Source organism: Trichechus manatus, unplaced genomic scaffold (assembly GCF_000243295.1).
Source record: "Trichechus manatus latirostris isolate Lorelei unplaced genomic scaffold, TriManLat1.0 scaffold00081, whole genome shotgun sequence".
Taxonomy (NCBI): Eukaryota; Metazoa; Chordata; class Mammalia; order Sirenia; family Trichechidae; genus Trichechus; species Trichechus manatus.
This window is the reverse complement of record NW_004444017.1, coordinates 4,236,143-4,257,666: the sequence shown is the minus strand read 5'-3', so window position 1 is coordinate 4,257,666 and position 21,524 is coordinate 4,236,143. Positions and strand designations below refer to the sequence as shown.

Below are 21,524 nucleotides of genomic sequence, written 5' to 3'. Positions count from 1 at the left end.
GGTTGAGAAGTTAGAGGGTTGATATGTTGTGGGGTTGTTAACCAATATCATAAAACAACATGTGTACTTCTGTTTCATGAGAAACTGTTTGTTCTGTAAGCCTTCACCTGAAGTACAATAAAAAAAAAAAAAGTAACTTTGAGATACCAAATATTCTTCCTTTCCTTAGCTTCAGAATGTGATTTTATTTTTGACATTTCCTAAATGAAGATTCATTTTGAGGGTAGCATATTAAATACACTCAATATATGGAAAGAGCACAAAACTAAGTCTTAAGACTAAACTATACCCCTTATTCATTACTAATTATATGAACTGGATGCAGTTAATATAACTGCTCATAAGTCTCAGTTCCAATCCTCAAAGAGTTGATATCTCAGAGATAATATATATGAAAGAGCTTTGAAAATTATAAACTGCTATATAAAATTAAAGGCATTATTATAAATCAAAGAAACAGTAAATATTTGCACCACGTTCACTAGTATGGATGACTATCACTGTTAAATTATCTCCTCCTAGAAAGTCAGAGTCTAATGAAAGAAAAATATCAGATAACTGAGATTTTTACATTGTGGTCTCATATTTGATCCACAAGGATGCTGCATATTTTAATGTTCCTCTAAACTGCCAATTTTCTAAGCATTTGGGGATTCTCATGAATAAAATAAAGTAGGGTAAGAATGCTGAGAGAATTAATCAAGGTAAAAATAGTATTTTGAACTTCGGAGGATTATTATTCCATCAATAAGTTATTCCACTTGAACACCCTAGAGTTTTCTACTCTGTTCTTATTTAAAAGAAAGCAAGAAAATGGGAAATTTTCCTTTAACCTTTTTCAACTGTGACTCCATTTTTAGACACTCCTCTTTCTTCTGCTCCAAAGCAATCTCTAGTGTCTTCAGTCGTGAGTCCTTCTTCAGTCCTGAAGAAGCCAGGGAAGAAGCATGTTCCTTCAGATCCAAGAGTGAAGCCTAAAAGAAGCAATGTATACCGAGAATAAATACTAACTATAAACAAAGTGAAGATTTAAATTTCTAAATTGATTATCTTGGTGGCTTGTCATTTCTTTCAAATTACCGTATCAAGGACATTCATGAAATATAAAGCAACAGAAATTTTCTTAAGAAACAGTGGCCCTATCCTATTTAAAGTGAGTATCAAATCCTTACTAAAATAAGATGGATTTCCCAGAAGTATCAACTGAACAGTGATTCAAAGAGTTCTATCAACACATACCCATTCCCATAAAATAAAGCAGTTCAAGCTTTACGAATATAAGTAGTCTACCTTAGAAGATACATTGATGTCAACATTTAAAAAAAAGAAAAAATTTCCTTTTTAGAAGGAAAAATCTATTAGGAACTTAAAATTCCATAAATTTTCCTAAAAATATCAGAAAGAAAATTCAGAGAAAGACCCTAAATAAAGCTCATGTATTTTTATGTGATCACATGGTATTTAGGCATCTTTGCTATTTAGGTCACATTAACAGGATTCTCCAAATGTAAGATCAAAGTATATTATATCATCTAATTGGTCATTACAGGTCATTAAGCCATTTATGATCTCTCTGCCAATGTCCAGAAGTACTTTAAAAGCTGTTGTAAATAAATTTCCCTCCTTTTGTACATTTCTTTTGTCTGTCACCTTTCTTACCATTAGCACAATATTTCCCCAAATTTAACTGGGCTTCCTGTATTTCAGAATCTATAAAAATGCAAACATGTAAGATACTAACTCATAACAGTAAAAGAGATAAGATTCAGGAAATGAATGATTCAATCTATTATGTCCCTGCAGAGCTTTCTGAAATATCCTTTAAGGTCTTCACAAAAAGCCTGCTACAAGAATGTTAAGAAAATCTTCCATCAAATGTGTTTTATACCGTATGCATTTTGTGAGCATAGACAACAGATATACACAATGCAACGACTAAGCAAACCAAATAATTCCATTTAGGTGATCTTAACCTCTTTCTCTGAGAGGTCGCCTTGCAATAGGCTGACTTTTTCCTTCAAGTCTTTAAGATCTTTTTTGTAGTTATCAATTTCCTCTTGTTTTTCTCGCTCATCTCTGTCCCGCTGCTCCTTCAAGCGTTCAATTGTCCGCTCCTGATAAGAGAGCACATCAGTATATGAGGAAATCTCTTTTGGTTCTGATATCATATGGCTGTAATTCTGTTTTTAGCTTATAAAATGTCACACTTCCATCCTCCATTAGAAAGACAGTGATAAGTTTTTAATAATTGACTTTACAAAACACTCATCCTTCCTAGCTTGTTGCCATACAAAGATCTGACTTTGTTCTTTTGAATACCCAAGGTTTCTTTTCCTCTAATTTCAACTAGTATCAGCTATCCCTAAAGTACTCTTCTGGAATAATCCCATATATTTAATTCTCAAGCAGCTAACATCTTATACATATATCCCCTACCGAAAAAAAAGTAACAATTATTTCTTCTTCTTTATGTATAATTCACATGGTGCCTAGATGCCAATGGAAAAAACTCAAATTCACAAAAAGAAAAGGGGTAGAATGAGAGGGATTATGATGTGTTAAGCTTAAAGCATAAACAGGGTAAAGAAAAGAAACCATTAAAACTTCTTTCAACACATACTCAGGAAATTTAAAAGCTGAAGCAATTTGAGTATATTTCTGGATATTATTTCTGAGTATACACAGGGATCAAGCCTTGACCCTTGGCAGGCAGCCTAAAGCATTCTGAGTCCAAGACTTAAGAAACAGTGACCCTATCCCTGTTTTTTTTTTTAAATCCAGTTAAAACAGATTCCCTAAACTTTCTTCTGAGACATTAATACTAGTCATACAGGGCTATTTCTTTAGTCCATCATTCCCGAAAAATTAGGCTTGTTCATAAAGGCAACATGAAGTAAAAAGGCCAAGACTAGAAAAACAGCAAACACATTAGATTAACAATCAAAATCCATAAATATATTAGGTATATACCTAAGACAGATAGATGGATAGACAGACAAACACAGATAGATGTACAGAAGATACAAATATCTATAACATACAAATACCTATTTATCTTAGGTATATACCTAATACAGTTATATATATAGCTTCCTAATGGTCAACGTCTGAAATTCCCACATCCCTAACTGTAGTTGACCATATAAGTGAAAAAAAAATATGTATTTTTTCTTTAGAAGAGATTAAATGGGAGAACATAGGGCTGATTCTTTAGAAAATTCTGCCACTGTCCTCTAGTGTGGAATCCATCTTGCCTAATAGCTGATGCTTAAACTGGCAATAACTAAATGGATTTTCTTTCCCCTTAAACTATGTTTGTCAGCAACAGCACAAAAGAGCATTTTTCCATTCTACCCAAAGGGATTTCTTCTGTATTCTATATCCACGTCCCATCAGTAGAGAAACTTTTAGATTAATGAGAAAGCAGAAGAGATGCGTCTATGAAAAGTCTGGGCCAGTCACTTACTTTCTCTGCAAGGGCCTCCTCCAAAGTTGTCAAGGCTGTATCGGTGTTGGTGGTGTCAGCCTGCAACGATTTGACACGTTCTTTCAAGCTGCTCATCTGCTTTTCCTTATCTCTAAGCTGCTCTTGAAGATTTTCAATCTGAGTGTGAATATACATTTAAGAAGAAAAAAAGAAAATTATAAGAAATAAAGATAGCCACATTTTAAGTTGGAAACACGTTGGAAACAGGTAAATCGAGGTGTGTGTGTTTTCTGCATAAATAATTTAATGCTAAAAGTTCCAGAATCGCATGCAAAACCTTAAATCCAGGATTTATAGCAAGAGAGAAAAGGTATGAATACACACGTATGTACATAAATCCCTAAAGAAGTGAAGAAAGTATCTAGGGAGAAAAGATCCAATACAGGAATAGGGGTGGAAAGGCAGACTGTAGAGAGGAAAGCTATGAGATGCATATTTTTTTAAAAAAATGACACTGTAAATGCCAACAGGGATTCCTGCACAAAAAAAATCAAGGGAGGACAGAGAATGGAACAACTAGACAGTGAAAAAGGCAAGGCAACTATATAAAGGAAAAACTGTTCTTAAATGCTAGTGTTAAGTTAGATTTTCCTATCATCTTTCAATCTAAACAGCAAGGATTTTCAGTAAAATTTCTTATTGTAGTCATTCATTCCTTCATAAACATTTATATGCATTCATTCACTCAAAAAGCATTTACTGAATTCTGAATTATGGGCCAGGCACTAGTGTTACAAAGAAAAATGAACAGACTCATTCTTATTATGAAATGATAAGAGAACTCCCCGGTCTATAGCTGAAGCCAAGTTACAGATGGCCTTGCATGCCATCCTAAGCAGCACAAATTTCTGGAGAGATGGCAACCATTAGGGAGTTTTAAGTAAAGAAATAGTCTTGTCAGTTTTGTATTTTAGAAAGACAATTCTGATGGATGTGAAGGAAAAATTTAAGGAGACTTGCATAGAGACGAACTGCGAGGTTCTATCAGTTGTGGCAAGAGATGATAGGGGCCTAAACAAGCTAAAAGAGGTGGAAAAGCGGATGGATTTGAGAAACAATGTGGAAACAGACGTTACCACTAGGGAGATTCAAGTATACCAACCAAACTCAAACCCGCTGCCGCTGAGTTGATTCTGACTCACAGTGACACTACAGGGCAGAGTAGAACTGTCCCATAGGGTTTCCAAGGCTATAACCTTTAAAGAAGCAGACTGCCACATCTTTCTCTCGTGGAGCTACTGGTGGGTTCAAAACACTGACCTTTCGGTTAGCAGCTGAATGCTTAACTACTGCACCAGCAGGGATCCCTGAATTAAATATACATGATGAAAAATACTGAGCAAAAATATGAGGAATTTAAATTCTAAGGAGAAAATTACAACTAAGCCAACTATTCTAGACCTTACAAAATTCATTCATTCATTCAACAAATATGTGAGTTCCTGCTATGTGTCAGGCACTTTTCTAGGTGTTGAAGATATGGAATTAATCGAACAGACAAAAATCCCTGCCCTCATGGAGCTTACATTCTAGTATAGTAGACAGATTAAACAAACACATAAATAAGTATATACAGTATGCAGTTTAAGTTCTACGAAGAAATATGAAGATGGACATATAATCATAGTCTCCTCTTGAGCCAATACTAACACTAGCTGGTTTATTCTACATGGCTTTTGAAATGCAACATATATACTACCTCTTTTAGGAAGACTTTCTCATTCTCCTTCCCATGGGAATAGTGAGATCTTTGTACTCCTTTAGCGCATATATACGTATATATTGTTGTTGTTGTGTGCTGTCGTATCGATTTCTATTCATAGCGACCCTATAGGAAAGAGTAGAACTTCCCCATTGGGTTTTCTAGGTTGTAATGTTTATGGGAGCAAATTGCCAGGTCTTTTTTCCCTGGGGAGCTGCTAATAGGTTCGAATCATTAGTAGCCAAGCTCTTAACACTGCACCACCAGTGCACTCCTATCCTGGTTTGGTATCTTCATACCTGGCACAAAATGTCTTAAATAAATATTGGCTCATTAATCAGTAAATTAATATAACATAAGTTTGGACTTAGGAAACATCCTTTATAAACTATATTTAGGCATACACATGTACTCCTGCCAAGAAAAGATCTACCAAAAAACCCTGGATCCAACTTTCAAATAATTGCCTACATTAATCAATATAGTACAAGCTCTTTAGGCCTGTGTCATTCCACAGGGAAAGAATTTTTTTTTTTTTTTTTGAAGTCTCTCTCTAGAGGAAGGAGTGTGCTGTCACATTATAGGGAGAGCAGCTATGTCACATAACCATGTGTATATAAATTTTTGTATGAGAAACTGACTTGAACTGTAAACTTTCACTTAAAGCACAATAAAAAAAAAAAAAAGAATATACGCTAAGAATATCCAGTTAAAACAATTTATTCCATTTCATAGAAGTAGAAACCACAGAAGCCCTAAAATAATAAAACAAAAACAACAACAACAATAATGGTAGTGGTCGTAGTGGTGGTGAGGAGGAGGTATGATGACAACAAAAGCAGCCAACACTTCAAAAGAGAGTGCTACATATGTGCCAGGCAGCGTTCTAAGGACATTACGTATAACAATTTATTCAAGATCAGAAGAAGACTATGAGGTAGGTACTATTATTATTTTCACACTTTACAGATGATAAAACTGAGACATAAAAGAGAGATTAAGCTACTTACCCAATAAATAACAGAGACAGGATTTAAGCCTAGGCAATCCAGCTCCAGAATCCTATCTTAATCACTATGCCATAAATAATATATTCTATGAGGAAAAAAAGGAGCCCTGGTGGTCCAGTAGTAAAGCACTCGGCTGCTAACTGAAAGGTCGGCAGTTTGAACCCACCAGTCGCTCCGCGGGAGAAAGATGTGGCAATCTGCTTCCGTAAAGATTACAGCCTCGGAAGCCCTATTGGGCGGTTCTACTCTGTCCTATAGGGTTGCTTATGAGTTGGAATCAACTCGACGGCAATGGGTTTCGTTTGGCTTTTTTATGACGAAAAAAGAATCACAAAAAGTTGACCCAAAGCATCTTCCATAAACTATTCCTCATTATTAAATATAATGTTTGTTAATAGAGTATATTATTAATATAATCATTTCTATTAAAATTCATCCCCCACTGAAACACAGAAGGAAGGACAGAGGCACCAAACCACTAAAAATACAAAAGGATACCTTTCTTGGGAGAAACATATACTCAACCACAATACACTAAGCTGATGCGCAGAGTCGAAGATACTGGATACCAGAATTTCAACAGCACGATGCTATTAAAATAGTCTGCTTAGTCTAATTTTCAAGGGGTATAAGGAAGCTAGTTTATTTATAGACATGTGGACTTAGGCACACATGACAATGAAATAGCTAAAGCTTTGCTTCTTTTATTTAAATAACTTATTTTCAATATTGAAAATTCATAAAATGATTGCTACATAAAATGGTATGCTTCTATTTATCTATGTCCTCAATGATAAATGGACGGGAAGGGGAATATCAACTGAGTTTATACATATAGTTTATTATCATAGACAAGGTCTAACAATGAAGAATTCAGGAAGGAAATATTTTTTAAATAACTATTTTAAGAAATATGACCGCTCTAACCACGGTATAGTTCTGTTTTCTGGATTAGAAATAAAGTAGAAACAATCTACTGATATAGAGCCTTCCTTCTCCTAACACAATTTTTTATTTTACAAAGGAGAGAGAAAAACTGATGAAACCAGAGAAGACTAATACTGAATGCAATGTTAGATGCTGAATTAGTCAGATCTGCATACCAATTCCACATTGGCACAGATTTATTGACATCTTTTGTTTGGATTTTATCAACATTGCCAATTGTCAGCAGCTAACATATTTCAACGTGGGTGATTTATTCCTAGTCAAGTGGAACTGATTACTCTGCCTTTGAGGCCCTAATCACCAGGGTAAATGTAGAACACGAGTCTTCCTCTCAGATACAGTTCTGAAAAAAGGAATCCCAAAACACTTCTTGCAATCACCTGGCTCACCTTAAACATCATTTAAAGGAAACAAACTTTTTTGATGATGCCTCTGTGGTTGTTCCAAGCAGACATCAGCATCAAATTTATTCTGTAAATCAAGTTATTCAGAAATGCTGTAGCCTTTACCTTCCTGGTTAATAATACCTTTCAGTATCAATGATAGAAATACAGTCTACAAGAATTGGTCATAATCAGTGGGCTAAGAGGGATCTATAGTAATAAATAAAATCTATAAAGGAGAAATTCACTAAATATACTGATTTCTAGTCAATTGTTTACCATCCTAAACTCCAGTAACATGTACTCACAAAACACAAATACAATTTACCAGAAACAGCAGACTTTGCCCAGACTATTTACATCGGCCTCTAAATTTTACTTGCCCAATCATGTTTCCAGTTGCTAGAAGGCAAAAGAGTAACAAAGTAATTAGAAACTCTAAGCAATGTTTTTAACTTGATTTTGTTTTTTTACAGTTTCCATAACAATATTCTCCATTATCTCTGAGGGCCCAAAAAAGATTTTTGTTGCAACCAATTATTTCTTTGATTGGGTTTCCCTCTCAATTGTGCTAGTCTCTCATAGTATAAATTATGGAGTGGCTTACTGCAATAAACAAATAGCTAGTTATGTGCTGTTTGGCAAGTTACTGAATCTCTCTAGTTACTTTATCCGTTAAACAAAAGAAAAGACCAATATCTCTTTCAATTATAAAACAGAACTATACTCTTATGATGGAAAAGATGAGAATATTTAAAAAGTAATAAACATCATCAGCATACTACCGCATTTTCTCTTAAAAACTATTCCAAATGAACTATGCAGAAAGTGTAGGCAAGGCCCTTAGGAAAATACATTCAGAGTCCACTGCTCCTGATAGTTTTATTAATTGCTGGGAAAGGAAGTAATTTCCCTGATGGACTTTTTCATGGGGTAGACAATGGAACTAGGGGCCTTTTGCATTAAAAGAACTATGTAAAATGAAGCAAAAGCTGGTAAGACCAAAGATCACTGCCAGTCAAGATTGGCTTGATAGGCAATTATGGAAATAGCTCAAATTCTTCTATCTAGTAGGCATATATAAAATCTTGACAGATCTTCCTGTGCTAAAATTGCTCAAAAGACGAAGAGGGCACATAAGTCCACAACAACAATCCTGAGGAAGTGGCAATGGTGAGACTGCACTTAGGGCCTCAATTCACACCATCTACGTGAATGGCATTCCTTGAAGCTGTACTAGTATAATGGCTACCCGGACATTCAGAACAGTCTCGGGTCTAACAGTTCACTGTTCTATATTGAAAGAACCCAGTTTTTTAAAAATTTTATTAAAGCAGACATATAGGGCTTAGATCGTTTCAAAAATAATATCTACTATTTCTTGTATTATTTCTAGAAACAACAAAGTTGGAAAAAATTAAATACAAGACAATAGGAGGCTGATTAAATTAAATATCATCTACCCACTAAACAGAATATTATGTGACCATTATAATTCATATTCTTGAGGAATAATTAAGGATATGAAACCTGTCTATTATATACTATTACATGAAAAAGGTTACCAAAAATTACGTATAAAATTATCCCAATTTAAAGTAAGGAAAGGTTTGTTTTTACGTAGATTTTTCCTCTTTATAGTTTTTCCGTATTTTTCAAATACTGGGAATGGACATTCATCACTTTAATGATAATGACAAAAGCAATAAGTTTCTAAAGGCTATCCAGGAATCCTCTTATCATATGCACTGTCAACATGGGAAATCTCTATAGAGGTTTCTACAGGGTGTGTAAGAGACTATTTAACCCTCATCTTTCACAAGTCCATACTACGTAACAAAACAAATCACAGTGTCAGAGACTTTGGGGGATTTCTGCAATGCCAAAGAAAGACTTGGAGTCATCAAATGTATTCAAAGAAAATAAGAACCTTCAAAAACCTGCTTGAATATAAGGTCTGAAGGGAACGGTTATGGGATGATTCTCCTATTTTAAATCTAAACTCATTTTTATCGCAGTAAATTTCATTTTAGCCAGCCCTACACTTTTGTGGCATGAAGTAAGCTACCTTGGGCAAGGCAGGTCTCTTCAGTCAAGGAAATCTCCAGTGGGGCTAACAACTGAGGATTTTCTGTCACCAACAATTCTAGCACCAGGGAAAATAAGCCCTTCAACCCTAAGGCGGGATCTGGGCCACTCATCACAGCATCCATTATACTTGGTTAAATTGTAGTTAACAAGAAACTGTAATTGTTCTCAATTTATGTTATATTTGAAATATATAAATAAGTTATTGGTTTGTAAAACCTAGAAACCCTTGTACCTCAGCTTGGTATTTTGTAGATGGTGGGGGTTTTGAATCAGGAGTTCATGGATGGTCTTTAAGGTGTATATGATGTCACAGTTCATATAAATGAGCTATGTGCATTTTTACATGTAGAGAGCCATAGCTTTCATCAGATTGTCGAAAGGGTAGAACTTAAAAATATCATTGATTGGTGGCATTTTTTCAAGTAACCAGAATGTTGTTTAAAATGGCCAACCACTTCACTGAAAGTTTCTTACTTAACTGCTTCATAAAAATACTATATACATTTGCTGTGTATATAATCAGAGTTTGGCAATGGGTGGGATGCAGGAAGAAAAGCCTCTAATGTCAATTCTTTACCAATATGCAATGCATATAAGAAACCAGAGATCTTATAGGATTTGGTAAACTTTTGTCAGTAAATTGGGAAGATTTTTCTAATCTGAAAAAACTTCTCTAGGGAAAAAAGTATTAAGAGAAAAAAGTGAGGAAGTCTTAGCAATTACAGGATGGTAACAGAGATAAAGAACAAAATACATGTCTAATGCTTGCAGCTATTTTCTGGTCACGGTATACACATGGGTGTGGGTAGAATGAAGGATGAGCATAAGAAAGCTGCTTTATCAGAGCTTGATTTAATAACTTCTTCAGGTGGTTAATTACTTCAACTTCTCAAGTACAGTTGACATGTGCGTGGGCATCTATCTAAACAGCAATTACAACAGGTGAGAATACAAAGCAAGTTAATTCACGTCAAGTTATAAACACTTTTTAAAGCAGACAAATATAGTGACTATGCTTCAAAACTTTGATCAAGCACATTTTCTTCAAATCCTTTGTCCCTTTCTAGATACTTATCTGTGTATTTAGGAATTCTGATGGTGCAGTGGTTAAAGTGTTCAGCTGCTAACCAAAGGGTCGGCGGTTTGAACCCACCAGCCACTCCACGGGAGAAAGATGTGGCAGCCTGCTCCTGTAAACATTTACAGTCTTGGAAGCCCTATGGGGCAATTCTATTCTGTCTTACAGGGTCACTATGAGTTGGAACTGACTCGATGGCAGTGGGTTTTTCTTTTTTTTTAATCTATGTATTTATTACTCTGGTAAGTTCCTGCTACCAGGTCTCCCTCCTGTAAGACCACTAAGAACAACCTTAACCACAACAGAAATCTGATGCTCCCATATAAACTTGTTTATTACCATCGTTCAAGCTGAAAATGTGTGCTCACTCAATACAGAAGTCAGAGCAATATGAACTAGATAGAGCTTGCAAGACCCTGAGAATATATTAGTCTATCAATAGATTTTCACTAGCTAATTAAATTGAGATGTTTCAACAAATGGATGTAGCGCTGTAAGTGCTCACTCATCTATGCCAAGAAATTTGGAAGACAGCTACCTGGCCAACCAACTGGAAGAGATCCATATTTATGCTTATTCCAAAGAATGGTGATCTAACCAAATGCAGAAATTATCAGACAATATCATTAATATCACACACAAGTAAAGTTTTGCTGAAGATCATTCAAGAGCAGCTGCAGCAGTACATCAACAGGGACCTGCCAGAAATTCAAGCCAAATTCAGAAGAGGACGTGGAGTGAGGGATATTATTGCTGATGTCAGATGCATCCTGGCTGAAAGCAGAGAATACCAGAAAGATGTTGTTTACCTGTGTTTTACTGACTATGCAAAGGCATTTCACTGTGTGGATCATTAACAAATTACGGACAACACTGCGAAGAACAAGAATTCCAGAACACTGAATTGTGTTCATGAGGAACCTGTACATAGATCAAGAGGCAGTTGTTCAAACAGAACAAGGGGATACTGACTGCATGGTTTAAAGTCAGGAAAGGTGTGCGTCAGAGTTGTATCCTTTCACCATACTTATTCAAACTGTATGCTGGGCAAGTAATCCGAGAAGCTGGACTATATGAAGAAGAATGCGGCATCAGGATTGGAGGAAGACTCATTAACAACCTGCATTATGCAGATGACATAAGCCTGCTTGCTGAAAGTGAAGAAGGTTTGAAGCACTTACCGATGAAGATCAAAGTCCACAGCCTTCAGTATGGATTACACTTCAACACAAAGAAAACAAAAATCCTCACAACTGGACCAATAAGAAACATCATGATAAATGAACAAAAGACTGAAATTGTCACGGATTTCATTTTACTTGGATCCACAATCAACATCCATGGAAGCAGCAGTCAAGAAATCAAATGACGCACTGCATTGGACAAATCTGCTGCAACAGACCTCTTTAAAGTGTTAAAAAGCAAAAATGTCACCCTGAAGACTAAGGTGCGCCCAACCTAAGCCATGGTGTTGTCAATCGTCTCATATGCATGTGAAAATTGGACAATGAATAAGGAAGACCGAAGAAGAATTGACATCTTTGAATTATCGTGCTGGCAAAGAACACTGAATATACCATCTGCCAAAAGAACTAACAGATCCATCTTGGAAGAAGTACAGCCAAAATGCTCCTTAGAAGGAAGGATGGTGAAACTACGTCTCACATACTTTTGGACATGTTATCAGGAGGGATCAGTCCCTGGAGAAGGACATCATGCTTGGTAAAGTAGAGGGTCAGCAAAAAAGAAGAAGACCCACAAAGAGATGGACTGACACAGTGGCTGCAACAATGGGCTAAAGCGTAACAACGGTTGTGAGGATGGAGCAGGACCAGGTAGTGTTTTGTTCTGTTGTACATGGGTTCACTGTGAGTCAGAACCGACTCGACAGCACCTAACAACAACATCAATAGATTAAAAAAAAAAAAGGAAGAAGAAGGTAAACAGAAATCCTCAAAACTCTCACTACGTTGCTTAAAAGTCCAAAGATAATAGGTTTTAATAAGAGGCAAAATTATTTTCCTGTTGTTACAACATGAGCCCTTCAATAGTCATCATTTCTATTATACCTTAGCACTTGAAAATAAAGCGTTTTATCCAAAGGCCATATCTCTCAGGTGCACCCACTCTCTATCCTTCTGCATCTATGATAATGTTTGTAGACCAAGCCTCTTAATTCCTCCAGGAGGGAAACACAAGGATGTTTTTTAAAAATCCATCATTATTCTAAGAATGTAAGGCTGGTTCAATATGTAATACATCATATGAACAGAATAACGGGGGGAAACCATATGATCTCTCAACAGATGAGAAAAAGCATATGACAAAACTCAATACTCTTTCATGATAAAAACACTCAACAAACAGGAAACAGAAGGGAACTTCCTCAAACTGATAAAGGCCATCTATGAAAAGCTCACAACTAACATCATTCTTTATAGTAAAAAATTGAAAGCCTTTCTCCTAGAAGCTACAAAACAAGACAAAAATGTCCCCTTAAGCCATTTCTACTCATCATTGTACTGGAGGTTCTAAACAGGGCAATTAGAAAATAAATAAATAAACGGCAATCAGATTGGCAAGGAAGAAGTAAAACTATCTTTATTTGCAGAAGGCATGATCCTTTATATAGAAAATCCCGAAGATTCCACAACAAAGCTACTATGGCTAATAAATTCAGCAAAGATGCAGAAGTACAAGGTCAACACACAAAAAACAGTCCTGTTTCTATTCACTAGCAACAAACAACCTGAAAAGGAAATTAAGAAAACAATTCCATTTAAAATAGCACCTAAAAGAAAAAACTATTTAGGAATACATTTAACCAAGGAGGTAAGAGACTTGTACTCTGAAAATTATAAAACATTTCTGAAAGAAATTAAAGGAGACATGAGTAAACAGAGAGATAGCCCATGTTCATGGACTGAAAGACTTAATATTGTTAACCTGTCAATACTACCCAAAGTGATCTACAGATTCAATGCAGAACTCAACGGCAATGTATTGAATTTCAACACCTTTTTTGCAGAAATTGAAAATCAGTCTTCAAATTCATGGGAAATTGTAAGGGGCCTGAAATAGTCAAAGCAATCTTGGGGGAAAAAAAGAACAAAGTAGGAGGATTCATACTTCCCAATTTAAACTTACCACAAAGCTATGGTGATCAAAACAGTGTGGTACTGTTATAAACATATAAACCAATGGAATAGAATTGAGAGTCCAGAAATAAACCCACACATCTATGGTATCAAGTCCATTCAGTGGGGAAAGAATAGTTTTCTTCAACAAATAGTGCTGGGACAATTGCATTTTCACATACAGAAGAATGAAGCTGAACCCCTATCTCACATCATATACAAAAATTAACTCAAAATGGATGAACAACCTAAATATAAGAGCTAAATCCATAAAACTCTTAGACAAAAACAAAAGAGTAAAGCATCAAGATCTTGTACTTGACAATGGAATCTTAGATAAAAAAACACAAAAGCGTGAACAACAAAAGAAAAATGAGATAAATTAGACTTCATAAAAATTAAAAACTTTTCTGCAAAACTTTTCTTTTTCAAGAAAGTAAAAAAGACAACCTATAGAATAGGAGAAAATATTTGCAGATCGTGTATCTAGGTAAGTGTCTGTTGTTGTTGTTGTTGTTGTTGTTGTGTGCCATCGAACTGATTCTGACTCACAGCAACCCTAGTATTCAAAATATATAAAGAACTCCTACAACTCAACAACAAAAAGACAAGAACCCAATTAAAAAATGCACAAAGTGAATAGATACGTCTCCAAAGATATACCAATGACCAAAAAGCATATGAAAAGATGTTCAACATCCTTAGTTATTAGGGGAAGGCAGATCAAAACCACAATGAGATACTACTTCTATCCACTAGAATGGTTATAAACAAAAACATGGAGAATAACAAGCGTTGACAAGGATGTGGAGAGACTGAAATCCTTGTATATTAACAGTGAGAATGTAAATTGTAGTTGCTCTGGAAAACATTCTGGCAGTTTCCCAAAAAGTTAAACACACAGTTACCATATGACCCAGCAATTCCACTTGTAGATATATACCCAAGAAAACTGAAAACACGTTAATACAGAAACTTGTACATGAATGTTCATACAGCACTATTCGTAACAGCCAAAAAGCGAAAACAACTCCATGTCCGTCAACTGATGAATGGATAAAGAAAATGTGATATAACCATACCAAGCAAAACCAAACCCATTGCAATCAAGTCAGTTCTGACTCATGGTGACCCTATACTACGACAGAGTAGCACTGCCCCATAGTGTTTCCAAGACTATAAACCTTGATGGAAGCAGACTGCCACATCTTTCTCCCGTGGAATGGCTGGTGGGTTCAAACCGCTGACCTTCCAGTTAGCAGCCGTGTGCTTAAACTCTGTGCCACCAGGGCTCCTTATATATCCATACAACGGGATACTATTCAGTCATTAGAAGGAATGAAGTACTCATTCGTGCTACAATATGGATGAACCTTGCAAACATAATGCTAAATAAAATAAAACAGACACAAAAAGCCACATATGGTATAATTCCCTACATATGAAATGTCCAGAAAAGGCAAACTGATAGAGAAGAAAGTAGATTAGTGATTGCCAAGGAATGGGGGGAAGGGGATGGAAAGTCACTGCTAAGAGCTATATGGTTTCTTTTAGGGGTGATGAAAATGTTCTGGAATTAGACAGAGGTGATGGCTGCACAACCTTGTGAATATACTAAAAACCACTGAATTGTAAACTTTATATAACAGTGAGTCTTACAATATATGAATTATATCTCAATTAAAAAAGAAATATCCTTAGTGCTAATTTAAAGGGCCAAATTCTACAATATCCATCCACGAAGTGCGAAACCACTCTAAGCCTAAGATGTATCCTGCTTTATCCTCCAAATAGCACAAAATAATTTAGCCAAGTTTACCTGTTTTTAATGGATCTAAAATTTTTTGCATTCCATATTATCACCTATACACATACTCAGTCTGATTATGTTCTATAGGATGCAGCTTTTAGAAGGTAGACTCCTCCAGGTTAGGTCACTAACATGCAAAAGTTTTCACCTCAACAGTTGTGCTTCTCATCTAAGGTGACTCTCCAAAATAAACATCTAACGTTAATTCACCTTCCACTGTAAGTCCTCTTCCCTTCCCACACACCTTTATTCCTCTGTACTCTTTTCCTATTAATTATTTTTATACTCCATGGTAATTCCTGAATTAGGTAAAAACAATTTTAAACTCCTTCTGGTTTGAGGTGGCTTCTATTGGGAGCAATAAGTAGAATAAGGAAATAGAAAAATCCCTCTTCCTTTCTGCTAATAAAGTTGCAAAGTTATAAGACAACAGAATAAGAGCTTTATCACCATACCACATAGAAAGCTCACCCTCCCTCCAATATTCTCTACCCCTTATCCTTTATTCAACTGGAGCAAATATTTTTCAATGAGGGCCACAACAATACCTCCCATCTCACATGCTTTTTGCCACATTCCCATTAAGAGATAAAGTCCATTTCTTGACCTCCTTGAATCAGGGAGGGTCCTGTGACCACTATGACCAACAGAATATAGAAGAAGTAACATTTTGCCACTTCCAAGCCACTTCTTAGCATAACCCTGGCCATGTAGCTTCCACTTACTGACACTGGAAAGCTGGATGCCACAGAAGAAGTATGACTTACCCAAGACCACCATACTGTGAGAAGCCCGGAGAATGTGCAGCAGCCCTGAGGGAAGAGGTATCATGTAGAGAGAAGCCAAGGAGCACCAAGGCAGAAACCACGCATGTGAAGAAGCCATCACGGTAGTGGATAATCTAAGTGCAGATACTCTCAGGTGATACCATATGAATCATTTATAAACCACCCAGCAAACTCTTCCTGAATTCCCGACCCACAGATAAGTGAGCAACATAAAAATGGCTGTTTCAGCCACTAAGTTTAAGGGATAGTTTGCTATGCAGCAATAGATTTTTCACGGCCTGTCTACCATAACCACCACTCCTGGTACTGTGGTGGCTCATATGTTGCTGTGACACTGGAAGCTATGCAACTAGTATTTCAAATACCAGCAGGGTCAGCCATGGTGGACCAGTTTCAGCTGAGCTTCCAGACTAAGACAGACTAGGAAGAAGGACCTGGTAATCTACTTCTAAAACAACTGGCCAGTGAAAACCTTATAAATACCAGCAAATGTTATCTGATAATAGTGTCAGAAGATGAGCCATTCAGGTTGGAAGACACTCAAAATACGACTGTGGAAGAGCTGCCTCCTCAAAGTAGAGTCGACCTTAGTGACATCGATGGAGTCAAGATTTCGGGACCTACATTTGCTGATGTGGCAAGACTCAAAATGAGAAGAAACAGCTGGAAACGTCCATTAATAATCAGAACGCAGAATGTACAAAGTATGAATATATGAAAATTGGAAGTTATCAAAAATGAAAGAGACCCAGGACAAGGACTAAAAGGCAGGAGGGTACAGGAAAGCTGGTAATAGGGAACCCTAGGTAGAGAAGGGAGAGCACTGACATGTCGTGGGGTTGTTAACCAATGTCATAAAACAATATATATACTAAATGTTTAATGAGAAACTATTTGTTCTGTAAATCTTCATCTAAAGTACAATAAAAAAAATTAAAAAAAAAGAAAAAGAAAGGGAATGAATAAACATCTCTATCCTAGGCATTAGTGATGTGAAATGGAACTAGTATTGGCCATTCTGAATTGGACAATCATATGGTCTACTATGTCAGGAGTGACAAACTGAAGAGGAACGGTGTTGCATTCATTGTCAAAAAGAACATTTCAAGATCTATCCTGAAGTACAATGCTGGCAAAGATAGGATAATATCCATATGCCTACAAAGAAGACAAGTTAATATGACTGTTATTCAAATTTATGCACCAACCACTAAGGCCAAAGATAAAGAAATTAAAGATTTTTATCAACTTCTGCAGTCTGAAATTGATCAAACATGCAATCAAGATGCCTTGATAATTCCTAGTGATTGGAATGCAAAAGTTGGAAACAAAGAAGAAGGATCAGTAGTTGGGAAATACGGCCTTGGTGATAGAAACAACACCAGAGATAGCATGACAGAATTTTGCAAGGTCAACTACCCATTGGAAATATCTTTTTTCAACAACATAAATGGCAACTATACATGCGCACCTTGCCAAATGGAGTACACAGGAATCAAATCGACTACATCTGTGGAAAGTGACAATGCAGAAGCTCAATATCAACAGTCAGAACAAGTCCAGGGGCTTGACTACAGAACACACCCATCAATTGTTCATAAGCAAGTTCAAGGTGAAGACAAAGAAAATTAAAACATGTTCACGACAGCCAAAGTACAACCTTGAATTTAGACACCATCTCAAGAACAGATCTGACAAATTCAACACTAATTACCAAAGATCAGACAAGCTGTGGGATGACATCAAAGACACCAAACATGAAGAAAGCAAAAGGTCATTACAAAGACAGGAAAGAAAGAAAAGACCAAAATAAATATCAGAAGAGACTTTGAATCTTGCTCTTGAACACAGGGTAGCTAGTGAATAGAAAAAATAATGAAGTAAAAGTTGAACAGAAGCTTTCAAAGGGCAACTTGCGAATACAAAGTAAAGTATTATAATGAAATGTGCAAATACCTGAGAGTTAGAAAACCAAATGGGAAGAACACATGCTTGGCATTTTTCAAGTTGAAAAAACGGAAGAAAAAATTCAAGCCTGGATGTCTGGGGTCTTAAAAGCTAGTAAGTGGCCATCTAAGATGCATCCATTGGTCCCAAACCATCTGGAGTAAAGGAGAATGAAGAACACCAAAGAAATAGCCTAAGAGACAGAAAGGGCCACATAAATTAGAGACTTCATCAGCCTGAGACCAGAAGAACTAGATGGTGCCCGGCTACCACCAATGATCGACCTGACAAGGAACACAACAGAGAGTCCCTGATGGAGCAGGAGAAAAGTGGGGTGCAGAACTTAAATTCTAGTAAAAAGACCAGACTTAATGGTCTTACTGAGACTGGAGGAACCCCAGAAAGCATGGCCCCCAGACTCTCTGTCAACCCAGCACAAAAACCATTCCCGATGCCAACTCTTCAGACAAAGATTAGACTGGACTATGGGACATAAAATGATACTTGTGAAGAGTGTGCACCTTAGCTCAAGCAGATACATGAGACTAAATGGGCAGGTCCTGTCCGGAGGTGAGATGAGAAGGCAGAGAGGGTCAGGAGCTGGTTGAATAGATATCGGAAACGAGGGGTGGAAAGGAAGAGTGTGCTGTCACAGTATAGGGACAGCAATTAGGGTCACATAATAATGTATGTATAAATTTTTGTATGAGAGACTAACTTTAATTGTAAACTTTCACTTAAAGTACAACAATAAAAAAAAAAAAAAACAGGCTGAGAAAACTGTATGAAAAAAAATTCAAGCCTCGAGTTGCCATTTTGAAGGATTCTACAGGGAAAATACTGAACATTGTAGGAAGCATCAAAAGAAGATGGAAGGAATACACAGAGTCATTGTACCAAAAAAGAACTGGTCAACGTTCAACCATTTTTGGAGGCAGCATATGATCAAGAACCGATGGTGTCATGGTTTGAATTATGTCCCCCAAAAACTGTGTGTATCAGTTTGGCTGGGCCATGACTCCTGGTATTGTGTGGTTTTCCTATATGTTGTAAATCCTGCCTCTATGATATTAATGAGGGAGGATGGGTGGCAGCTGTGTTAGTAAGGCAGGACTCAGTCTACAAGATTGGATTGTATCCTGAGGCAATGTCTTGAAATATAAAAGACAGAAGTGAGCAGAGAGACAGGGGGACCTCATACCATCAAGAAAGCAGCGCCGGGAGCAGAGCGCATCCTTTGGACTGGGGTCCCTGAGCCAAGAAGCTCCTAGTCCGGGGGAACATTGATGAGAAGGCCGACAGAGAGAAAAAGCCTTCCCCTGGAGCTGATGCCCTGAATTTAGACTTTTAGCCTACTTTGACTATGAGAAAATAAACTTCTCTTCATTAAAACCATCCACTTGTGGTATTTCTGTTGTAGCAACACTAGATGACGAAGACAGATGGTGTTGAAGGAAGAAGTCCAAGCTGCACTGAAGGTACTGGCAAAAAACAAAGCTCCAGGAATTGACAGAATATCAACTGAGTTGTTTCAACAAACTGATGCAACGCTAGAAGCACTCACTTATCTATGCCAAGAAATTTGGAAAACAACTACCTGACCAACCCACTGGAAGAGATCCGTATTTGTGCCCATTCCAGAGAAATGAGATCCAACAGAATGCATAAATTATCAAACAATATCATTAATATCACACAAGCAATATTTTCCTGAAGATAATTAAACAGTTGCAGCAGTATATCAACAGGGAACTGCCAGAAGTTCAAGCCGGACTCAGAAGAGGACGTGGAATGAGGGATATCATTGCTGATGTCATATGAATCTTGGCCGCAAGCAGAGAATACCAGAAAGACGTTTACCTGTGTTTTACTGACTATGCAAAGGCATTCGAGCGTGTAAATCATAACAAATTATGGACACCACTGCAAAAAATGGGAACTTCAGAACACTTAATTGTGCTCATGCGGAACCTGTACACAGACCAACAGGCAGTCGTTTGAAAAGAATAAAGGGATACTTCGTGGTTTAAAATCAGGAAAGGTGTGCATCAGAGTTGTATCCTTTCACCATACTTATTCAATCTGTATGCTGAGCAAGTAATCTAAGAAGCTGGACTATGTGATGAAGAACAGAACACAACATCAGGATTGAAGGAAGACTCATTAACAATGCAATATGCAGATGACACAACCTTGTTTGCTGAAAAGTGAAGAGGACTTGAAGCACTTACTGATGAAGATGAAAAACTACAGCCTTCAATATGGACTACACCTAAACATAAAGAAAACGAAAATCCTCACAACTGGACCAATAAGCAACATCATGATACACGGAAAAAAATTTGAAGTTGTCAAAGATTTCATTTTACTTGGATCCACAAACAATGCCCACGGAAGCAGCAGTCAGGAAATCAAACAATGCATTGCACTAGGCAAATCTGCTGCAAAGACCTCTTTAAAGTGTTAAAAAGCAAAGACATCACCTTGAAGACTAAGGTGCACCTGACCCAAGCTGTGGTATTTTCAATCACGTCATGTGCATGTGAAAGCTGGATAATGTATAAGGGAAACCGAAGAAGAATGGATGCATTTCAATTATGGTGTTGGTAAAAAATATTGAAAATACCATGGACTGCCAGAAGAACAAACATCTGTCTTGGAAGAGGTAAAGACAGAATGCTCCTTTGAAGCAAGGATGGCAAGACTTCATCTCATGTACTTTGGACATGTTGTTAGGAGGAAGCAGTCCCTGAAGAAAGACATCATGCTTGGTAAAGTAGAGGTTCAGCAAAAAAGAGGAAGACCCCCTATGAGATAGACTGACACAGTGGCTGCAACAATGCGCTCAAACAAAGCAACAATTGTGAGGATGGCGCAGGACCAGACAGTGTTTCATTCTGTTGTATGTAGGGTGGCTCAGTCGGAACTGGCTCAACAGCACCTAACAAGAACAAGAATATCTATCATAAAGGAGCCTTAGTGACATAGTAGTTAAGTCCTTGGCTGCTAACTGAAAGGTTGGTGGTTCAAACCCACAAGCTGCTCTGCGGAAGAAAGATGTGGCAATCTGCTTCCATAAAGATTACAGCCTTGGAAACCCTGGCAGTTCTGATCTGTCCTATAGGGTCACTAGAGTCACTGTG

General features: G+C 36.9%; 1 protein-coding gene across 1 annotated transcript in view; it reads right to left on the bottom strand.

The window, feature by feature from the left end:
- The window catches only part of ERC1 (ELKS/RAB6-interacting/CAST family member 1), a 541,536-nt gene that overhangs the window by 340,874 nt on the left and 179,138 nt on the right, over positions 1-21,524 (bottom strand). The window contains exons 9-11 of the mRNA XM_004381205.2: positions 3,467-3,604; positions 1,974-2,114; positions 834-974 (exon numbers count right to left, since the gene is read on the bottom strand). Coding sequence (XP_004381262.1) covers positions 834-974; positions 1,974-2,114; positions 3,467-3,604 — 420 coding nt within the window. The remainder of the gene's footprint in view (positions 1-833; positions 975-1,973; positions 2,115-3,466; positions 3,605-21,524) is intronic.